The sequence below is a fragment of the Electrona antarctica genome, assembly GCF_951216825.1.
Source record: "Electrona antarctica genome assembly, chromosome: 2".
Lineage (NCBI taxonomy): Eukaryota > Metazoa > Chordata > Actinopteri > Myctophiformes > Myctophidae > Electrona > Electrona antarctica.
Window position 1 is genome coordinate 48016444 of NC_136807.1, and position 22492 is coordinate 48038935.

The window sequence follows — 22492 nt, forward strand, 5'->3', positions numbered from 1 at the left end:
CGGACCACCATTTGATGACATTTAGCCTCTCAGACACGAAACTAAAGAATATGCAGTCATTAAGATGTTGTACACAATTCCATGCTGTATTGATGTTGGTACCGTTAGGAGAGATAGCAGGCAAACGATCAAAATAACAATTATTCTACATTCTCTAATTGTGTTGACTTCTTGTGAATTTAGTAATGCAGATGTTTAACAATAATCTAACTCTTGGGAGGGCAAAATGAAACCAAATGGACACGTAAGGAAGGGTCCATTTGGTTTCATTTTACACTCTCAAGAGGTAAAGATCTATAAGGGTCAATTTGGTTACCAACTGTCCATTTAGCTGCATGGGGACCACCTGGAACCCCCTCAAGGACCACTGGTGGTCCCTGGACCACTGGTTGAGAACCACTGCAGTATAATGTGTAGAATGATTGATTGAATACTTTATTAGCATTATGTTATGCTTTAGCTATTGAAAAATAGCAGATCTACATGCTCATAGCGCTCCACCGAGTGGCGCGCTACGAGCTTATAGGTCTGCTATTTTTGAAAAATCGAAGAACCACTGACATAGAAACATAGCTTTTTCAGAAAACTGTCAGGATGTAGAAGACATTTTTAGAATCTGATCTCAGGTCAAAAATGGGTTAACAGGCACATGCAGGGAAGTACAGCACAGCACAAGCAGCTCTCCTAACAGGATGAATCCAAGAGAGTCTTGGATTCGGCTCGTTTCCATTGGGGTCCTCATCGCGTATGCTCAATTCATCGAGAAAGGTTCCCTGTATAGTTCTGCTGTACGAGGCCCGACAGCTGTAGAGGTGTTGATGATGACCCTTGACCCCCGGGCTGCACCGACCCGATTACTATGGTCTGTCTCCCATTAAGCTTTCCCAGAAAACACGCCGGTGTCGCGCGGCAACGGCCAGGGGGGAGGGGGCGGATCAAAACAGACGTTGCTATGGCTGACACGGCCGTCATATGTACGTACGCGCTACACGGGAGGTGCAAAGGTTTGTCTCTTCTGTGTGTGTGTGTGTGTGTGTGTGTGTGACGTGTGTGCGAGTATACAGTTGGAGGCCATCGATATTGTCCTTTTCTTTTTGCTGAGGTTTGCGTGATCTGCGCAAAAGGACAGTTAACCCATTTTGGGCGGGAACCCCTTTTGGCGTTTTAAACATTATGTTATAATTTAGCTATTGAAAAATAGCAGATCTACAAGCTCATAGCGCGCCACCGAGTGGCGCGCTACGAGCTTGTAGGTCTGCTATTTTTGAAAAATCGTGAAAATATTTATTTCAGAAAACTGGAGGATTTAGAAGGATTTTTTTTTAATTTTGAGGTCAGGCCTAAATGGGTCAAATGATAAGGGACAATATCGGTGGCACCCAACTGTATAGGCGTGTGTGAATGAATGCGAGGCCCGGGTGTGTGCGCTGCATGCGCGTGTTTTTTAAGCTGCACCTAAACATGGCGTGCCGGCATGCGTACAGTACGTGCGTCTGAGCAATCATATAATTGAAGTATTTAAATGTCGGCCGTGCCTGTTTACTGTATGGCCCCTGCCTTGTTTGTGTATCCCATTACATTTTCCAACAACTTCCTGGACACATGCTCCCCTCACGTTAATGATTTTATAATACGTGTGTGTGTGTGTGTGTGTGTGTGTGTGTGTGTGTGTGTGTGTGTGTGTGTGTGTGTGTGTGTGTGTGTGTGTGTGTGTGTGTGTGTGTGTGTGTGTGTGTGTGTGTGTGTGTGTGTGTGTGTGTTTGGGAGGGGGGGGGGGCGGGGGGCATATGCATCAGATGATGGCCTCTCATGTTTCTCCGGAGCAAGGTGAGATTAACCCCTTGCATGCCAACACAATCACCACGTCTCTGACACCTGTCATTCTATCCTGCCACTCTCTCTCTCTCTCTCTCTCTCTCTCTCTCTCTCTCTCTCTCTCTCCCCTTTTCAGGCCGTGACCCCGGCCCCAAAATAATCCTATTTGAACTGGGGACCCCAGGACCCTGATAAGCACTTGAAATGTAGGAGTTGAGGCATTACATTTTCAGTTCCACAAATAAATATTGTGAAAACAGCTGATCTGAATAGCAGACCGTTTATCCTCAATGGCAGTTGCAAGGAGTTGCATTGGTGTGACATGTCCTTTTAACTGTTTTTGTTGCAAGGAGTTGCATTGGTGTGGTTTGGGCCTAAAAATACATTAAATTAAAAATACACACACACACACAGACACACACACACACACACACACACACACACACACACACACAGACACACAGACACACACACACACACACACCTTCCCCCTACACATCACCCAGCAGCAGGGACCATCACCCCGGTCTTTCACGTTTCCCAGCATGGACATAATGTCTTTTAGATGAGTGTTAAAGCAGAGAGGGTTTGCCTTTGCCGCGTGTGCGCACATTCCATTTGCGGGCAGCGTAGACACACACACACACACACACACACACGCGCACGCACACACGTGAGTCCGTGTCCGTCTATACACTAGGCACAAAGGCACCGCATGAGCACCCGGCGTGTGCGCGCACACATACACACACACGCTCATAAAAGGGGAACACGTCATTTTCTTACACTTCAGCAGGCTGTTAAACAACATGTGTCAGAAACTGCGTGGTCACCGCCAGCCAGACCACCATGAAGACGGCAGCGCTATGCATACTTTTATACTCCGTCATATACGTATAAATCAGCCGCTAGACATTTCTCTCTGTCACTTTCTCTCACGCTCTCTCTCTCTCTATCTCTATCTCTATCTCTATCTCTATCTCTATCTCTATCTCTATCTCTCATCCCCCTCTCCCTCTTTTTCTGCTTCTCTCTTCTATCTTCTCTTCAACCCATTGTCGTGACCTCGTGTTGAGTTCGTCGACTACCTTTTTTCACCGATGAAAACAAAATGAAAACGATGCTATGGTGACTAAAACTATGACCGAGTATATTGACAATTTCGTCAACAAAAAAAAATGTTAGGAGGATAGCTTATAGATTGGCTATTTTCAGCATGCCACCAAGTGTAAAATCAGCCATTATGACACCATAACTAAAGGCCCGCCAAAATACATTTTAGTCGACAAAAGTCTTATGATATTTAGTCGACTAAAGCTAGACTAAAACTAAAACATTTCTGTGACAAAAATCTGACTAAAACTACAAATTTATTCAAAAGGCTGACTAAAATTACATAAAAAATTGCTGTAAAAAAAAAAAGGTTTTCGGATCGGAGCAAAACGCGGTTACGGCACGTTCTCCCGTCTGTCTATAGTGGAGCTGAGCTGAACTTGACCTCGGTTGATTACTCTTACAAAACACAGGGAGGAGGAGGAGGAGGAGGAGGAGGAATCTGTTGATGTTGCTTTGAGTTAATCAAAGGGGAATTTTTCATCTTCTGCATTCCAATCCGTCATTATAGATAGCTGCGGTTTCTGTGCAGCAGTCTTACAGCACCTGCCTGGAATTATACCGGGATGTTGATCAGGATATTTATATCATTATTTAAGACATATCAATTGCGGTTCATCATCGTTGTAGGTATACGCTCCATAAATAAGACTTCAATACGTAATCCAACGCCCCAAAATGTGCGCTCGCCCCGCACACGCACAAGCACGCACGCACGCACGCACGCACGCACGCACGCACGCACGCACGCACACACGCACGCACGCACGCACGCACGCACGCACGCACATGCGCACGCACACACGCACAGACACACACACAGACACACACACAGACACACACACACACACACACACGACTTAGAAAATTGGTCTCACCCACAATATAAGTGAGCCAGTGGCTGTGCCATGTGTTTATATTACTCTCCTTGAGGTTATCTCAGCTGTTTATCTTAGGGTTATGGTTAAGGCAATGTGATTGGTCTAAACACTGCATGATGATGGCACACCGATTGGCTGTTGATACTCTCTCATCATGGTGACTGGCTCCATGTTTGGGGAAACAGAAAAGGTAGTCATTTCACAATATGAAATGGAACTACTTACTGCGGCAGCAGCGTGTGCGTTCATGTGTGTGTGTGTGTGTGTGTGTGCGTGCGTGCGTGCATGCGCACGTGTGTCCACATATACTCACAGCGTCTCCAGACTCTGCAGACCCTCAAAGCATCTCTCCCCCATGCTCTGGATATGGTTGTTATGAAGGTGACTAAATACAAAGGGGTACAGAATGTCAGATAATAATTGTAATTTAGGATAGCATGTTATGTAGACCGATAGATGCCACGTTCCTTCACTAAGTTGACCTGTCATCCTATAGCTTGATGCCACGTTCCTTCACTAAGTTGACCTGTCATCCTATAGCTTGATGCCACGTTCCTTCACTAAGTTGACCTGTCATCCTATAGCTTGATGCCACGTTCCTTCACTAAGTTGACCCGTCATCCTATAGCTTGATGCCACGTTCCTTCACTAAGTTGACCTGTCATCCTATAGCTTGATGCCACGTTCCTTCACTAAGTTGACCCGTCATCCTATAGCTTGATGCCACGTTCCTTCACTAAGTTGACCCGTCATCCTATAGCTTGATGCCACGTTCCTTCACTAAGTTGACCTGTCATCCTATAGCTTGATGCCACGTTCCTTCACTAAGTTGACCTGTCATCCTATAGCTTGATGCCACGTTCCTTCACTAAGTTGACCTGTCATCCTATAGCTTGATGCCACGTTCCTTCACTAAGTTGACCTGTCATCCTATAGCTTGATGCCACGTTCCTTCACTAAGTTGACCTGTCATCCTATAGCTTGATGCCACGTTCCTTCACTAAGTTGACCTGTCATCCTATAGCTTGATGCCACGTTCCTTCACTAAGTTGACCTGTCATCCTATAGCTTGATGCCATGTTCCTTCACTAAGTTGACCTGTCATCCTATAGCTTGATGCCACGTTCCTTCACTAAGTTGACCTGTCATCCTATAGCTTGATGCCACGTTCCTTCACTAAGTTGACCTGTCATCCTATAGCTTGATGCCACGTTCCTTCACTAAGTTGACCTGTCATCCTATAGCTTGATGCCACGTGTTGTATATTCGTATGAAATAAAGTACACACGGACAAGGCAGCTTCACACCATGTGTTCACTTCTTTACTTCCTTCTTACTTCTCATTTGACCTCATGACATCATCAATACAATACCATTCACCTTTTCGCATTAGGGCCCCCTAGTCTACCTTAGGGCATTGCACCTTCAGACCATACACAGTATATCACATCTTCCCCTTTTTTAAGAGTAGAAACGACATCCAGCCTAGCTAGACAAACACCTGTGCATAATGGCAATGTAACAGCATGGCATATCAAATATAGAATAAATGAAAATGAATAGCAAAAATATGAAATGCAAATAGCATACATATGAAATCTTTTTTTTTCAAACAAGTGATTAGTAATCACTGGCACATTCTTAATGAAACAAATCAATTCTTCTCTCTGGCACACAATACACATTCTTTATCAACATGTCTTTTTTTTCTTCTTTTTAAACAATGACAATGTCAATAGCAAAGCTATAATAGCATGCAAAGTGTACCCTGTTTTCAGCCTCTAAGTTACACAGTCCTTGAGCCAACAGGGCTTGCTTCTCACCCTCTGAGGTCTGCCCTGGGCATGATCAGTTAGCTGTGTGTGTGCTCTTACTGTGGGCCCAGGTACAGGGAGTGAGTGATCAGCTGGTGCAGCACTGTTAGATGGGACAGGTTGGGTAATGTCAGCTGGAACAGCGCTGTCAGGGAAAAGTGACAGGTGGATTGCATTCCACTTTCGTCCATCCTCAAGAACATAGGTGCTCTGTCCAGTCTTTTTCATTATCTTTGTAGGCTTTCCGAATTTCAGTTCTCCTTTCTTCACATGTAGTGGATCCCTGACACGGACCATGTCCCCCTTTTTGAAGGACGAATCCTTGGCCCGACGTCTCTCATCAGTGTAGGTCTTGGACTTCTGTTGATTGGCGAGAACGCGTGTGCGCACCACGGAGTCTGCGGGAGGCGGAGTCGGTTCCACCAACACACTGTTTAGCTTCGTGCGCATTTTGCGTCCATGCAGGAGCTCGAACGGTGAAACACCAGTTGTTGCATGTGGCGTTGCTCTGTAGTTCTGTAGAAAATCCAGCACGTAGCGTTTCCATGGTTTCTGTTCCTGATTGGCGCTCTGAATACATTCCTTAAGCACACGGTTAAAGCGCTCCACGGCCCCATTTGCTTGCGGATAATAAACAGAAGATCTGCTGTGCGTAATGTCCCTCTCTTTAAGGAACGTGGCGAAAGCAGCAGCAGTGAACTGACCCCCGTTATCACTAACTAAATCCAGGCAATTGCCATGTTTGCTGAACACAGTAGCCAGGAAATGAATAACAGCATTGGTAGTAATGGTTGGTGTAAAAGCGACTTCAGGCCACTTACTGTAATAGTCAACCAAGGTCAGTGCGTAACGGCATTCCAGTGGCGCTGTCTCGAACGGTCCACAGATATCAATTCCCAGTTTCTGCCACGGCCCATCTGGATACGGAACCGGCTGCAGTGGGGCGACGTGCGTCTTTGTAGTTTTGTCAGTCAGCTGGCATGTGAGGCAGGAAGAGATGGCAGCTTGAACACAGGCGTCCATGCCTGGCCACCAGTAGAGATCACGTAGGCGCTGTTTAGTGCGCACTATTCCCTGGTGACTTTCATGGGCCAGTGCAACGATGGACTGTCGGAGTGCGACAGGTACAATGAGGCGATACGGGCCTCGGTAAACAAGCTCGTCATGTACTGACAGTTCATCTCTGACGGAGTAGTATGGAGCCAGCTGGGAAGGTAGAGCTTTCTTGGCGCTGGGCCATCCATTTTGTAATTGTGTTTTGAGCGCACACAGCTCTGGGCACGCAACACATGCAGTGGTAAAGTCAGGTGCTGAAATAGCATGTAGATCAGTGGTTATGTAGGCGACTAGATCCGGTTCAGGCTCTGCATCCCCACAGCAGGGCAACGGGAGACGAGACAAGCAATCGGCTGTCACATTCTGTGCTCCTGGACGGTAAGTAATGTCATAGTTGAAACACAGCAAACGAGCCGACCATCTCGCTATGCGCATGCCAGCGCGTCCTAGCCCCTTTGTAGCGAGGAGAGTAGTAAGGGCCTGGTGATCCGTGCGTAAAATGAAACGAGTTCCCCAGAGGAACGTTCTCCATCTCTCTGCAGCCCACACGCACGCCAGAGCTTCTTTTTCCACTATGGAGTATTTTCGCTCTGCAGGGCTGAGTGTGCGCGAGGCAAAAGCAACTGTGCGCTCTGTTTGATCAGGGTGGATTTGGGCAAGAACAGCACCCAGCCCGTAGTCGGAGGCATCCGTGGAGACTATGGTAGGGAGAGCTGGGTCAAACATACATAAAGCAGAACTGTTAACAATGAGTCTCTTGACCTGCTCAAACGCTTGTTGAGCAGCATCAGTCCATTCAAAGTCATTTTCACCCCTCAGGCACGCGCGCATTCCCTCCACAAGGGAAGAGTAGTGTGGAACGAACTTTGCGTACCATGACGTCAGTCCGAGGAATGAACGTAGTGTAGTAGCATCTTTTGGAGCAGGTGCTTTGAGAATAGCACTCACATGGCCGTCATCGGGCAGCAGCCCCTCAGCAGTAATGACGTGCCCGAGGAAACGAAGCCTTTTCTTGTTGTAGTGGCACTTGTCTTTATTCAGCTGCAGGCCTGCCTCTTTCAGGGCTGCAAGAACGGCTCTCAGACGGCGGTTGTGGGACTCAACATCTTTCCCATAGATAATCAAGTCATCCAAGTAGGCCTGTACGCCAGGCAAGCCTTTCAGAATTGTTGCCATCATTTTTTGAAAGGCAGAAGGAGCCGATGCGAGTCCGTATGGGACCCGGCGGAATCTGAATAAACCCTCGTGCGTAATGAACGCTGTCAAGTCGCGGCTATCTTCGTGGAGAGGAACTTGGTAGTACGCATTGGCGAGGTCTATTGTGGAGAATACTGTAGACCCGCGAAGTTCAGAAAACAAATCCTCCATGTGCGGAAGCGGATAACAATCCATGACAATGGCCTTGTTAGGCTCACGTAGATCAACGCACATTCGTATGCTGCCTGTTTTCTTCTGTATCACCACAATGGGTGAAACCCACGGAGATGCGTCAATCTTTTCAATGACACCGAGTGTCTGCAAGCGTTCCAATTCTTTTGTGACGTCTTCTTTGACGGAGTAGGGAAGTCTGCGCAATTTCTGTTGTACGGGAGTCACTTCATTTTTCACTTTTACGCGGTGCACAAAAGCCTTTGCGCGACCCAGTGTAGGAGGTGCGGTGTCTACCTGACAGACAGGAGCGTCAGGCATGTTTTTAGTTATCACCTTGTTTCCGACGAGACGTAGATTGAGCGCCAGAAACAAGTCCATGCCCAGTATAGGCGTCCCTGCTTTGACAACGTAGATTTTGGCAGGCACAGTAGTGCCATCATGGTGCACAGTAGCTGGCAGACATCCAAGTGACGGTATTTTGGATTTGGAGTAGTTTAACAGCTGAGCTGGCGGTGCAACGAGAGGGGTACAGTAAAAGTGGTCAGTGTACAGTTGACGTGGTATTATGGAGGCAGATGAGCCGGTGTCCACCACTAGGTCGACTTTGTACGGAACAGACTCTTTTGTGCGTATTGTGACACGGCATATGATTCTGTTCTTTCTCTCTGACTCATCCTGTAGATAAAGGACTGTAAGCTCTGGGAGCTCACTCTCAACCTCCTGAACGGTCTCCTTTCTGGAGGAGCGGCAAACTCGTGCGTAATGGCCTTTTTTGTTGCACTGTTTGCATGTCACCTTGGCCGCAGGGCATCCTGGGGAGTTGGCGAGGTGATCACCGGATCCACACCGGTAGCAGGAGGAACCGGAGCGACTTGGCTTGTGTCCCTTATATTCTGATTTCCCCTCACGTCCCTTCTGTGCACGGAACGGTTTTGATCTCACCGCCTGTACTGGCAGTGATGAGCTTGCATGGAGAGACTGAGCATGCGCCATGGCAGATTCAACTTGGCATGAAAGTGTAATCGCCTTTTCCAGTGTAAGATCAGTTTGCATTAAGAGTCTTTCCCTAACTCTTGGGCACGATGCTTTCTCAATCAGTTGATCTCTCAGCATTTCGTTGGCTCTGTCACCAAAATCACATGTTGCAATCAATTCCCGTAGTGCAGATACATAATCTGAAATGGACTCGTGTGGCAGCTGCGCCCTCTGTCGGAACTTGTGACGTTCAACTACCACGTTTACTGTCGGCGTAAAATGCTTCTTTAGTGCTTCTACAGCCGCAGCATAAGTATCACCTGTTTCAGGAATACCGTAGAAAATCCTCTGGCCTTCTGCACCCAGGCAATGAAGTAGAGTAGCACGCTTCCGTTTGTCCGGCCAGGCGTCCCCTTCCGCATGAATGACAAGCATGTAATTGTCGAAAATCTTCATCCACATTTCAAATGGAAAGGAAGGTTGACCCGGGCAGGGCAGGAATAGTGCAGGCAGGTGGATAGTAGAAGATACGGCCATCCTCGTCGCCAAATATGTTGTATATTCGTATGAAATAAAGTACACACGGACAAGGCAGCTTCACACCATGTGTTCACTTCTTTACTTCCTTCTTACTTCTCATTTGACCTCATGACATCATCAATACAATACCATTCACCTTTTCGCATTAGGGCCCCCTAGTCTACCTTAGGGCATTGCACCTTCAGACCATACACAGTATATCACACCACGTTCCTTCACTAAGTTGACCCGTCATCCTATAGCTTGATGCCACGTTCCTTCACTAAGTTGACCTGTCATCCTATAGCTTGATGCCACGTTCCTTCACTATAGCTTGATGCCACGTTCCTTCACTAAGTTGACCTGTCATCCTATAGCTTGATGCCACGTTCCTTCACTAAGTTGACCTGTCATCCTATAGCTTGATGCCACGTTCCTTCACTAAGTTGACCTGTCATCCTATAGCTTGATGCCACGTTCCTTCACTAAGTTGACCTGTCATCCTATAGTTTGAGTTGAGGTAAATGATATTATTAAATGTTTTCATATTATAATGTTTAGACTGATGATAGGTTGGTCCTAGCCTGGGGTCCACCCATAGAGTGTAAAGTAGGATAGAGACTGAACTGGTGCGAAGCTCCGCCCCCCTAGCCTGGCTAATAAGCCAGACTCAAATTTTGAGTCAATTGACGCTCTTTGACGCAATTTGACGCAATTGGTCAGAGCTACTGTCAGTCAAAGGTCTCAAGCATTGAACGTCACTGTACCAAAGCCCGCCCATATTGCATACCGTGTCCCGATTGGTTCTGGCCACACCAGAACCGTCTCAGAACGTCTACTTCCGCATTTGACCACCACATTTTGGTGGTCAAATGCGGAAGTGCAACCGAGCGCTCAATGTTAAAGCCCAGCTGCACGGGGTTTCCCGGTCATGAATCCACGGGTCCGCCTGTAGTCCCTCCTCTTACCACTAGGGCCCAGTGCTTCAACGTTGAAGAGCCTCACTGGGGCCTTGGGTCCACCTATGCTTTCTATGGCATAGGCAGCTCCCGGCAGGATCCGCCGGGAGAATCTAGACGCAGCTGCGCGACATGAGACTAATTCATTGGAGCGACAGAGAGAGAGAGGTGTGTGTGTGCGTCAATTTCACAAAGGTGCAGACGATCAGAAATCAGCAGAGAGTGATCGACGTTTGCGCTACTCTATGTCGAATTGAAGCGGACTCGGTCCGTGGAAATAAAAACGTCTGGGTGTCCGAGGCTAGGTTGGTCCTAGATAACTGAGCCACTACATGGTCTACTATGGATGTGATGTGTTACCTTGTGTCTACCTTGTTTACTGTAAGTCGCTCTGGATTCAGAGCATCTGCTAAATGCCTAAAATGTAAATTGTAAATTATCCTTTCTGTCCGTCTTTCTGAAGTCTTATTTTTGTATTTTTCATCATCATCGACAGACAGTGGGGACAGAATAGAACAAACTATATAGTCAACAACCTGCGAGCCCTTTTTGATTGATTACTATTGAGTTTGAGTACTATTAGTCAGAAATGTAAACCGCATGTGGTACGGTCGGTAAGATATCAAGGCAAAAATGATAACACAAAACGGTTCCAGTGACTTGTTTCCATTGTGGTAATGTATTTAATTCATCAACATAGCACTGTACTGTATATGCATTTACCTCCCCTCGTGGTCTCTCGATACATGTTTTTTCCAAGCCAATTTGGAAAGAAACCAGTTTTACGCATCCTTTTAATGCATGGTGTCAGGGATTTACAGGGAATTCCACATTTTGGCGGCAGAGGATGAGAATGTTCCCTGCATGTTTGTTCTAAATGTTGGTAGTACCAGATCATGGTTGCTCCTGTTGTGGCTGTGTGGGTGTCACTCACTTTGGAGAAGTAGTTTGAGTGTATTGTTGTTGGCACTGTCTCTTTGACTACATCTTAACCCATTTTGGGCGGGAACCCCTTTTGGTGTTTTAAACATTATGTTGTAATTTAGCTATTGAAAAATAGCAGATCTGCTATTTTTGAAAAATCTTATTATTATGAATACGATTTTATACGAATTATACGAATTTATACGAATTATGAATATTTATTTCAGAAAACTGGAGGATTTCGAAGATTCTTTTTTAAATTTCGAGGTCACGCCTAAATGGATGAAATACCAATCCCGTTGATATTTACAATGCCTTATTGAAAACACATCGACCACATCTCGGAGGCAAATATTGTACTTTTACTCCACTACAATTATTTGAACATTTGAGTTACTATAGTCACTAGTCAAAAATGTGAGTACTCTTTCCACCACTGGTCCCCAGGTGGCATTGCTCACTGCCTTAACCACATCCTACACAGGTTAAGGAAGGGTTAAGAGGAGGACAAACCTCGCCCGTGCACGGCGGTGCATGGATCGTGACATCTGATCTTTAACCCATTCTGACCTGAGATCAGATTCTAAAAATGTCTTCTACATCCTGACAGTTTTCTGAAAAAGCTATGTTTCTATGTCAGTCGTTCTTCGATTTTTCAAAAATAGCAGACCTACAAGCTCGTAGCGCGCCACTCGGTGGCGCGCTACGAGCTTGTAGATCTGCTATTTTTCAATAGCTAAAAGCATAACATAATGCTAACACCAAAAGGGGTTCTGACTGACACCAGATTCTACAAATGTCTTCTAAATCTCGTCAGTTGTTTGAAAAACCTGTTTCTATATCAGTGGTGCTCAAACTATTTCATGTCAAGGACCCCCAAAAGTTATATGTAACAAGAAGCAAAGATTTGAGTTAAAAATGTTCGCCGTGAAAGAATATATATTCAAATAATTGCACACATTTTCACGACTTTTCAAAAATAGCAGATCTACAAGCTCGTAGTGCGGCACTCGGTGCCACACTACGAGCTTGTAGATCTGCTATTTTTCAACAGCTAAAGATTGAAATGGTGAGACAGACGCGTCCTCAGGTCTAAATGGATTAAGTGGATGAAAGGGAAGCCCCGCCAAAGGTGTATTCATTGTGTGTTGGAACAGAAACCACAAACCGCCGCACACACAACCCGACAACAAAAGCACAACGGCATGCACGTTATAACTTACAGCACGACGAGGGCGGAGAGGTTGGTGAAGGCGTGGTCGGGGATGTGTGTGATGTGGTTGAGGGCCAGCGTCATGGCCTGCAGCGACGGCAGAGAGGCCAGCGCCGCCACGGGGATCTCCGTCAGCGCGTTGTCGTCCAGCCACAGGTGGCGCAGGGAGCGCACGCCGCGGAAGGCCCCCGCCGGCACCTCGCTGAGCAGGTTGGCGTCCAGCCGCCTTGAGAGGAGGAGACGAGAGGATGTTAGTTATATAGCCATGCAGTAGTCTCGCGTATAAGCCAGACAACTCTTCCACAATCTTCGAATGCTATATAGAGTCTGGAACTACTAGGAGTAAGGAAGCTGCCATTTCCGTTCACAAAAATATATTTTATAATATACCTTATAGCTTTTTTTTTTCCTTTTCTGCTAAGCAACAAGCTATATATGCTTAGATGATTTCTATTTATATTAGGATAAATGTGCGCGACTGTAAAGACGAAACGGAAGTGGGGAGGAGGCTTCACTTCCGCTTTATATTTGACTCATGATAGAACTTCCGTTGCTCCAGACTGTATGATGGAAGCATTTGGAAACTGCGAGAGGCAACAGTCTGGCAACGCGAGATTAGCCTTGCAGTGGTTCTCGAACTTTTTCATGCCAAGGACCCTCAAATTGACACTTATTAGCCCACAGACCCCCATTTGAAAAGATATGCCAGGGACCCCCATAAGAGAAGATTGTATTTGACGACTCTCGCAGTGATTGTCAACAATTTTAATTTCAAGGACTGCTCAGTTTGACATGCATTAGGCTACGGACCCTCATTTAATGGCGTTTCTATATCTCTGGGACCCCCAATTTATATTGTAAAACCAATGTTAATTTAACTCTGAGAGTGTACGGGTCCATTTGGTTCCACGGTTCCATGAAAAAAGAAGCGGATTGTACAGTTGGGTGCCACCGATATTGTCCCTTATCATTTGACCCATTTAGGCCTGACCTCAACATTTTAAAAAATGCTTCTAAATCCTCCAGTTTTCAGAAATAAATATTTTCACAATTTAAAAAAAATAGCAGACCTACAAGCTCGTAGCGCGCCACTCGGTGGCGCGCTACGAGCTTGTAGATCTGCTATTTTTCAATAGCCAAATTATAACAATGTTTAAAACACCAAAAGGGGTTCCCGCCCAAAATGGGTTAACTGTCCTTTTGCGCAGATCACGCAAACCTCAGCAAAAAGAAAAGGACAATATTGATGGCCTCCAACTGTATAGAGGGGTGTGGTGATCACCTGTCTAAGGGAGAAGTGATCATTTCCTCTCCCTTAAGGCCTGCTGAAAGGTGGATTTATTTTCAGGGCTGTTTTAACCCATTGATGCCTGAGGCCGAATCTGGGAACGCCTTCTAGGGCCTGACCTAAGGTTTCTGAAAACCTTCACATTTTGATGTATTCTTTTTTTAAATAGTTATGTTGCTACATGTATAGCAATAGCTGATGAGACACAGAGAGCGCGCCGGCATCAAGGGTAGAACAACGTATAGGTTGCACCAGGCATCAATGGGAGGATACCAGTGATCGGCCTTTTCTTAGGGAGGGGGTCAGGGCATTCCACACTTGGGTGGCAGTGCTGTTGAAGAATGTACCCAGGTTTGTTTCATAAGTGGGTGGTACCAGGGGTAGTATTATGTTCAGTAGCGCGCATCACTTCATGCCCTGCATTGAGCTTGTAGAACATTGTGCAAATCTTTGAATATGTACTCCAGAGTGCCACTATAGTTCCACACTCACTCCAGAGTGCCATTATAGTTCCACACTCACTCCAGAGGGCCACTATAGTTCCACACTCACTCCAGAGTGCCACTATAGTTCCACACTCACTCCAGAGTGCCACTATAGTTCCACACTCACTCCAGAGGGCCACTATAGTTCCACACTCACTCCAGAGTGCCACTATAGTTCCACACTCACTCCAGAGTGCCACTATAGTTCCACACTCACTCCAGAGTGCCACTATAGTTCCACACTCACTCCAGAGTGCCACTATAGTTCCACACTCACTCCAGAGGGCCACTATAGTTCCACACTCACTCCAGAGGGCCACTATAGTTCCACACTCACTCCAGAGGGCCACTATAGTTCCACACTCACTCCAGAGGGCCACTATAGTTCCACACTCACTCCAGAGGGCCACTATAGTTCCACACTCACTCCAGAGTGCCACTATAGTTCCACACTCACTCCAGAGTGCCACTATAGTTCCACACTCAATATGTACCTTTAAAGAGAACATTTTTAACTAAAATCTTTCCTTCCGGGGGTGGGGGTCCCTGGAACACAACATTTTTGTGGGTTTTCAACGGCCAAATACATGTCGTTTTGGGGGTCCTTGACATGAAAAGGTTCGCCAACCACCACTGATAATATAGCAACATACGTTTTTCAGAAAACCTAAGATTTAGAAGCCATGTTGTACATTTTGTGGAATCGGCCTCAGGTCTTAATGGGTTTCAAGGGAGGAGCAGAGACGAGAGGGACGGCGTCAGAAGCCCAGAGGAGGTGAGCAGGGGGGGTGGTTCAGTCAGACAATTGCGAAATTGCTCCGTGCGTGCGTGTTCACGCGGGGCACACGCGTGTGCGTGTATACGTACGCACGCACGCAGGAGTGTCTGTGAGCCGTGGCGGTGCGACGCCTTAGCTTACAGGAAGGTGATTAAGAGAATTACACTTTTTATCCCTGCATGCTTTGATGCTCTCGTAGAAACCTCTTCATTATGATCTACACTCAGGCTAATTAAGCTATATATAGCTCCGCTAGCACGGACACGTCTGAAATGTAAGATCACAAGGAAACACACACACACACACACACACACATACACATATACACTCACACACACACACACATACACACTCTCACACACACACACACATACACATATACACTCACACACACACACACATACACACTCTCACACACACACACACATACACTCACACGCGACTCGATCGGTGCGACCGGCTTACTCTTCCTCTCTACCGTATCCCCATTCCTGTGTTCTTAAATTGTGCTTGTGTTGTTGTGTAAACGTTCCCCTCCTCTGCACACTTTGAAGATGGAGAGGGCCACTATAGTTCCACACTCACTCCAGAATGCCACTATAGTTCCTCACTCACTCCAGAGGGCCACTATAGAGCGTCGTAGTCCCGCCCCCTACCAGGGCCCAGGAAATGATTCTCCGTTCATTTTCCTCATAGACATTTCAAAAAGTATTTATTTAAAGACGTTTACGCCGCGGACAAAGTCAACTCTTGTCGTGACAAATCATGACAACAAACACAATTTTTTGGGCCGAACAAATAATTAGAAAGAAGAAAAAAACGGCAGGTTACAACACTTCTTTTGTTGTTTTTCTTCTTTGTAATTTTTTGTTTGGTCCATTTTTTGTTTTGTCGTATCAAAAATAGCAGATCTACAAGCTCCAAACGCGTCCCACTGCAACACGTTTTGAACTCATAGATCTGCTATTTTTTGATATATTTGAATTCAAATCCTGATTATTATTTTAAAAAAAATGCTGTTTGAATTGGAATCCTGAAAAGTTTATTTAATTTCAAATGCATTTAGTTCTAGGTCACTTATGTTAACTTTGTGAACTTAAATGCAAATTCATTTGGACATTTGGACAATAAAAGTTAAATACTATAGTCATTCAGCTACTACTAGACTGAAGTAATTAAAACGGGTCATGTTTGCATGTTTGGAATTGTAACAGCTGAAATCAATAATATATCAGTATTCAGATGTTAACCTGCGGGCCATGCACATTAATTGAAGGTGGAGGCCGCATGTGGCCCCCGGGCCGCCAGTTGCCCAGTTCCCCAGGAGTGGTGGTATAGAGCATACCACCATTCCTCCCTCCCTCCCTCCCTCCCTCCATCCCTTCTTCCTTCCTCCCTTCCTTCCTTCCTGCGCGTCTCTCCATCTCCAGTGGACCTTGATGTTTCCACTACTCAGACAAATGCCTCTCCAGTGTCAACAAACACAGCGGCTGCTTTCATCTGCTTTTCTGCCAGCCCACTTGGTCTCCTCCTGCTCCTCCATGCCTTCCAGCCCACTTCGTCTCCTCCTGCTCCTCCATGCCTTCAAGCATGGACCCAACTACCCTTTGTCCCCTTGCACCCCTCTCAGTGTCCACACAGTCATCCCAGAAGCGCGTGTGCATGTGTGTGTGTGTGTGTGCGCGCGTGTGTGTGCGTGTGTATGTGTGCGTGCGCGTGTGTGTGCGTGCGTGTGCCGTGCATGGCCTTGTGTGTGTGTAAGTGCAAGTGCGCTGTGTCAGCGTCCGCACGCACGCACGCACACACACACACACGCGCGCACACATACACGCGCACGCGCACACACACAAGCAGAAACACACACTGTCCATAGTGATGAATGATCCCTTCAGGGCAGAGTTGACAGTCCGGGACCACTTCCTCCACTCTATTCTTCTTTCCTCGGCCTTTGGCTCTCATTCATTCGTCTCCCTCCCTCCATCCCTCCATCCCTCACTCTCTCCCTCCATCCATCCCTCCCTCTCCCTCTCTCCCTCCCTCCATCCCTCACTCTCTCCCTCCATCCCTCCCTCTCCCTCTCTCCCTCCCTCCATCCATCCCTCTCCCTCCCTCCATCCCTCCCTCTCCCTCTCTCCCTCCATCCTTCCCTCCATCGCTCGAGCCAATTCTCTCGCACTCACTTTGTTTCTAACATCTTCATTGATGCGCTGCTCGCCTCGCTCGCAGTCGTTCTGCTGCTAACACCCCCCCCCCCCCCCCCCCCCCCCCTTTTTTTTTGCTCTGTGACCCGTCTTGCTGTGTCGCACTATAGCTGCACTCCGACTCGACAGCAGCCCGATGTACGAGCTCGGCCGTTTTCGGTGCGCGCGCGCGACACCGCAGTGCGACCGAGCGTAAAGCAGGTGTAACTCCTCGGCCGTCCCTCTTCCAAACATCCTCCCATATCAATCTTCCCCGCTCGCTTGACTTTCTTTGATTCCGTCGCCCCCCCCATCACAACCCCCCCCCCCGACTCCTACGCCATCCCCCCTCGGAGACTCCCGAGTCCCCCCAAACAAACAGCATCATCAAAGTGAAATCTGAACTTGAACTGTGAACCCTGGGCTCTGCCCCTGGGGATGTTTTTCCATCAGGAGAGGCAACTATACACACCGACAGATGGGCACGCATACGTATGTACGTGCGTGCGCGACTGCGCGTGCGTGCGTGCATGAGTTCATCTCGTGCGCATGCACATACTCCGGCAGTGGACTGACGACTCCTTGAGTCCGTGGTCTAAAGCGGCATCCTTTGCGTTGTCCTCGGCGGCGCATACATGCACTCTCTACCTGTGGACATTGTTTGTCCCTGACCTTCAGAGTTCAGGATGAAAGCGGCGGAAACTAAAAAAGGCCCCGCTACATTCTCTGGACCGCTCTCTCGGGTCGGAATAATAATGAATCCTCAGGGTGGACCTGCCAGGGCCCATAGAACGTCCAAACGGAACCAGGAACATTCCACAGAAGCCAATAAAGCAGCAGCTATTTCCTGTCTGTCACATCAAAGCCCCTTAGGTCCCGATTTTCAGAAAGAGAAGTGAGTGAAAGAGAGAGGGAGAGAGAGAGAGAGGGAGAGAGAGAGAGTCCTGTGCGAAACGATCCAGCAGATTTCTGGGTTTTTTATACTCTCCTGGTTTCCTGCTAGCAGATGGTCAAAACGTTATGCACGTCATGAAGACCCGAGTTTCACCGCTATTGTTTCAAAACGGGGGTTAAACGTCTGCTTGGATTCCTGCCGGTGGAACTCGGATCACAATGCATTTCTGGTAGTGAGCCCTGACATTTCTTTAACGAGCCTGGATAACCTTTTGACACGACGAACTCAAGTTCAGGCCTTGTGGTGGTGGTGGTGCATATACAGGGGGATTGGTAAATGGTTTATCCAAAGCGCTTTACATATAGATTGTGAATTCAATTCAACCCATTTACATTCATACACCAATGGCTAGGCAGAGGAAACTCGCATGCAAGGCACCAACCTGCTCATCCTCGGGAGCAATTATGGGTTCAGAGTCTTGCTCAAGGACGTACACTTCGACGCTAACACTCGGGGAGCCCGGGATCGAACACATGGGAACCTTGACGGTTCCCATGTGGCCGCTCTATACCCCTGAGCCACTGCCGCCGCCCCTGTAGGGGATTGTAGCCATTCCTTGTTGATTCAGGACAAAGCATTCTCTATATATCCCATTTTGGGCGGGAACCGATTTTGGTGTTAGCATTATGTTATGCTTTAGCTATTGAAAAATAGCAGATCTACAAGCTCATAGCGCGCCACCGAGTGGCGCGCTACGAGCTTGTAGGTCTGCTATTTTTTGAAAAATCGAAGAACGACTGACATAGAAACATAGCTTTTTCAGAAAACTGTCAGGATAACATTTATATATGTACATGTTATCTCTTTGATATGTTCCGTATGGGTGTGTCACATATATTGTCATTATTTGATTTACTGTATACCCTGAAATCTTGAATAAACAAAACTGTAAAAAAAACTAAAAAAAACGTCAGGATGTAGAAGACATTTTTAGAATCTGATCTCAGGTCAAAACGGGTTAAATACCATTACGTCAATTGAAATGTCGGTGAGAAAAAGGGTAGAGTCAGGTATACTGCACTCTCTGTCATTCTCTCTCTCTCTCTCTCTTCCTCAGTTCACCTGGTGTGTTTCATGTCAGCGTGAGGCGCCGACAAGCTTCTCTCTCCAAAGCCTTTCCAGTAATCCTCCTCCGCTGGGCTTATCATTACTGTAATGACAAGGTGCGTGTCTCTGCACTGTCGATGAGTGTGTGTGCGTGTGTGTGTGCACGTGCCTGTGTGTGTGTGCGTTTCGTCACCTGAGAGACATTCTCTTTGCGCGGGGATTGAGAGGAGAGAGACCACACGCATGCAGTCGGATGAGATGGCCATTAGCGTGCGCAAAACTATCCCATGCTTTTTTGACCGCAGAGCAGAGCACAATTTCACGTGTCCTGTCTGATTGTGTGTGTGTGTGTGTGTGTGTGTGTGTGTGTGTGTGTGTGTGTGTGTGTGTGTGTGTGTGTGTGTGTGTGTGTGTGTGTGTGGGTCATGTCATGCATGTACACTGTGTATTCTGTGCACAATTCATGTATGTACAGTGTGTGCGTGCGCTGTTGGTGGCAGAGGGATTACTTAGTCATGTCCTGCCTCTGTGAAAACATCAACAAACGTGTGTGTATTCGTGTGCGTGTGCGCGTGCGTGCGTGCGTGCGTGCGTGCGTGCGTGCGTGTGTGTGTTTGCGATCGTGTGTGCGTGTGTGAATGATGGGGAAAATGACCTTGCGGATGTTTACAGGGGGGAAATTATTAATTTTGGAAAACAGGAATGGAGTGAGTATCTCTGTGTGTGGTTTACTGCAGCTCTGTATTTGGGTCGCAAGCGAGGTGGTCTCTACGCACGCACACACATGTGTGCACACACGCACGCACGTGACCCTACAGATGAGACAATTAGGCCATCAAACACTCTCATTAGCCAAGGGAATAGCGGTGTGGGTGGTGCAGAGAGAGAGAGAGAGAAAGAGAGAGAGAGAGAGAGAGAGAGAGAGAGAGAGAGAGAGAGAGAGAGAGATGGAGGAACGCACAGCATGGGAGGAGAGGAGAGGAGCGGAGCGGGGAGGAGAGAGGAAGAGAGGAGAGGAGGAGAGAGGGGGAATTGATGGAAAATGGGGTTGTTTCACAGCTCATTGGAGATGCTCTCCCTGGCCCTGCAGTGTCTGCTCGCTCTGCTGTTAGTTTCCCCTCATGGCTTCCAGATGCTTGCCAGGAGGAGAAGTGAAGTGCATGCCGCTGATGTAGTCAGTCGGCTTTGCGTCCCCTTCACTCTCTCTCTCTCTCTCTCTCTCTCTCTCTCTCTCTCTCTCTCTCTCTCTCTCTCTCTCTCTCTCTCTCTCTCTCTCTCTCTGATGTGATATTGTAGTTTGTTACCTTGCGTCCCTTCACTCTCTCTCTCTCTCTTTTGAGGGCTTGATGTTGTGACGTGCTTTCGTGTGATGCGTGCCGCCGGCCGGTGTCACGCGGCCCTAAACAGTCGATCTACGAGCATATACGCTGTGTCGCACGCTTCTAGATGGGCTGTTTTCGTCCGGGTGACGTGATGGTGATGCATGCGATGTGTTGTGTGCTTCTAGATCAGCTATTTTCAAACTTTTTGTTTTGCATACATTTTAGACATAAAGATGACTTGCTAATGTATTTAACTTTGGGGAGTGAAGTATATGCTAAATAGCACATTTTTATGCCATTTTACGCATGTAACCACCACAAAAGGCTCTGCTCAGGCTCTGCCAGTGGGCCTAATGAGGCCAACTCCTTTCACCTGGGCCAGGGTCTGCCAGTGGGCCTAATGAGACCAACTCCTTTCACCTGGGCCAGGGTCTGCCAGTGGGCCTAATGAGACCAACTCCTTTCACCTGGGCCAGGGTCTGCCAGTGGGCCTAATGAGGCCAACTCCTTTCACCTGTGCAATTTCCAGCCTCTGCCTCAGCCAATTGTGCGTACATCAGGGCCTTCAAGGCGAGCGCGGAAGGAAGGCCTGCTGCACTTGTGGCAGACCGCGACGGGTTACAGCCTGTTATATGTCACTGGTGCTCTGTACGTTTTTAGTGTGTGGCGGTCGGTCGGTCGGTCGGACGGGGTCGAGACGTGGGTGGGTGGGTGGGCGTTTTATATCCCCTGGCTGGTGGGTTTTATTGAGAGAAATTGCACTGCGACATTCTCTGTGTTTAAATTGAACTCTGAGAGCATTGAAGAAGTGGACCCGGGGAGCAATATGGTTCATCCATAACGGTCACATCTTTGTGGTGCGACAAACTATTATACAGTACTGGGCTTATAGGGCAGTGCTTCCCAAAGTGGGGTCCGGGGACGCCCCAGTGGTCCTTGAGGGAGTTCCAGGGGGTCCCCAGCTACATGATAGTTGGAACCAAATGGACCCTTATGGGACTGTAACTCTTGAGAGTGTACAAATGGAACCAAATGGACCCTTATGGGTCACTTTGGTTCCATTTGTACACTGTAAATTATATTCTGTACTTCTTAATGCATGTCAAACTGGGGTTCCTTTAAAAACTGGGGTTCCTTTAATCACCCTTTTTGGTGTTAGCATTATGTTATGCTTTAGCTATTGAAAAATAGCAGATCTACAAGCTCATAGCGCGCCACCGAGTGGCGCGCTATGAGCTTGTAGGTCTGCTATTTTTGAAAAATCGAAGAACGACTGACAAAGAAGCTTTTTCAGAAAACTGCCAGGATGTAGAAGACATTTTTAGAATCTGATCTCAGGTCAAAATGGGTTAAATGAAAACGGTTGAGATTCACTGCTAGAGCCGTACAAATGGAGGTCCGCAGGCTGAAACATGTCAATGTGGGGGTCCTTGACATGAAAAGGTTTGAGGACCCCTGCTATTGGGGACACACTGACTGTGGATTTGACTGTGGTGTGCAACGTGCGTGCGTGACTCACAGGGAGAGAAGGTTGGGCAGGTCCCATGTGGCGTCATCAGGTAACTTCTCTAGCTGGTTGTTCTGCAGCATCCTGAAAGGAGAACACATAGAGGTGAATAGGACCACACTATTATAAGAGCTATAGGGCCCTATTATGCGTGTCTTAAGTACCAGGTCTTATTACTTAACTTAAGACCTGGAGGCGTGATCAATGCCATTTGGCTATTCTGAGTGGCCAAACAGCATTGACCACGCCTCCAGGTCTTAAGTTAAGTCATAAGACCTGGTACTTAAGAC

The 22492-nt window shown here is 47.3% G+C and overlaps 1 protein-coding gene across 1 annotated transcript in view; it reads right to left on the minus strand.

The window, feature by feature from the left end:
* Nucleotides 1-22285, minus strand: part of lgr6 (leucine-rich repeat containing G protein-coupled receptor 6) — a gene marked incomplete at its 5' end in the record, with an annotated part of 44709 nt that extends 22424 nt beyond the window's left edge. Inside the window, 3 exons of the mRNA XM_079493692.1 lie at nucleotides 4123-4194; nucleotides 12651-12866; nucleotides 22215-22285. Coding sequence (XP_079349818.1) covers nucleotides 4123-4194; nucleotides 12651-12866; nucleotides 22215-22285 — 359 coding nt within the window. The remainder of the gene's footprint in view (nucleotides 1-4122; nucleotides 4195-12650; nucleotides 12867-22214) is intronic.
* Nucleotides 22286-22492: the final 207 nt, after the last annotated feature.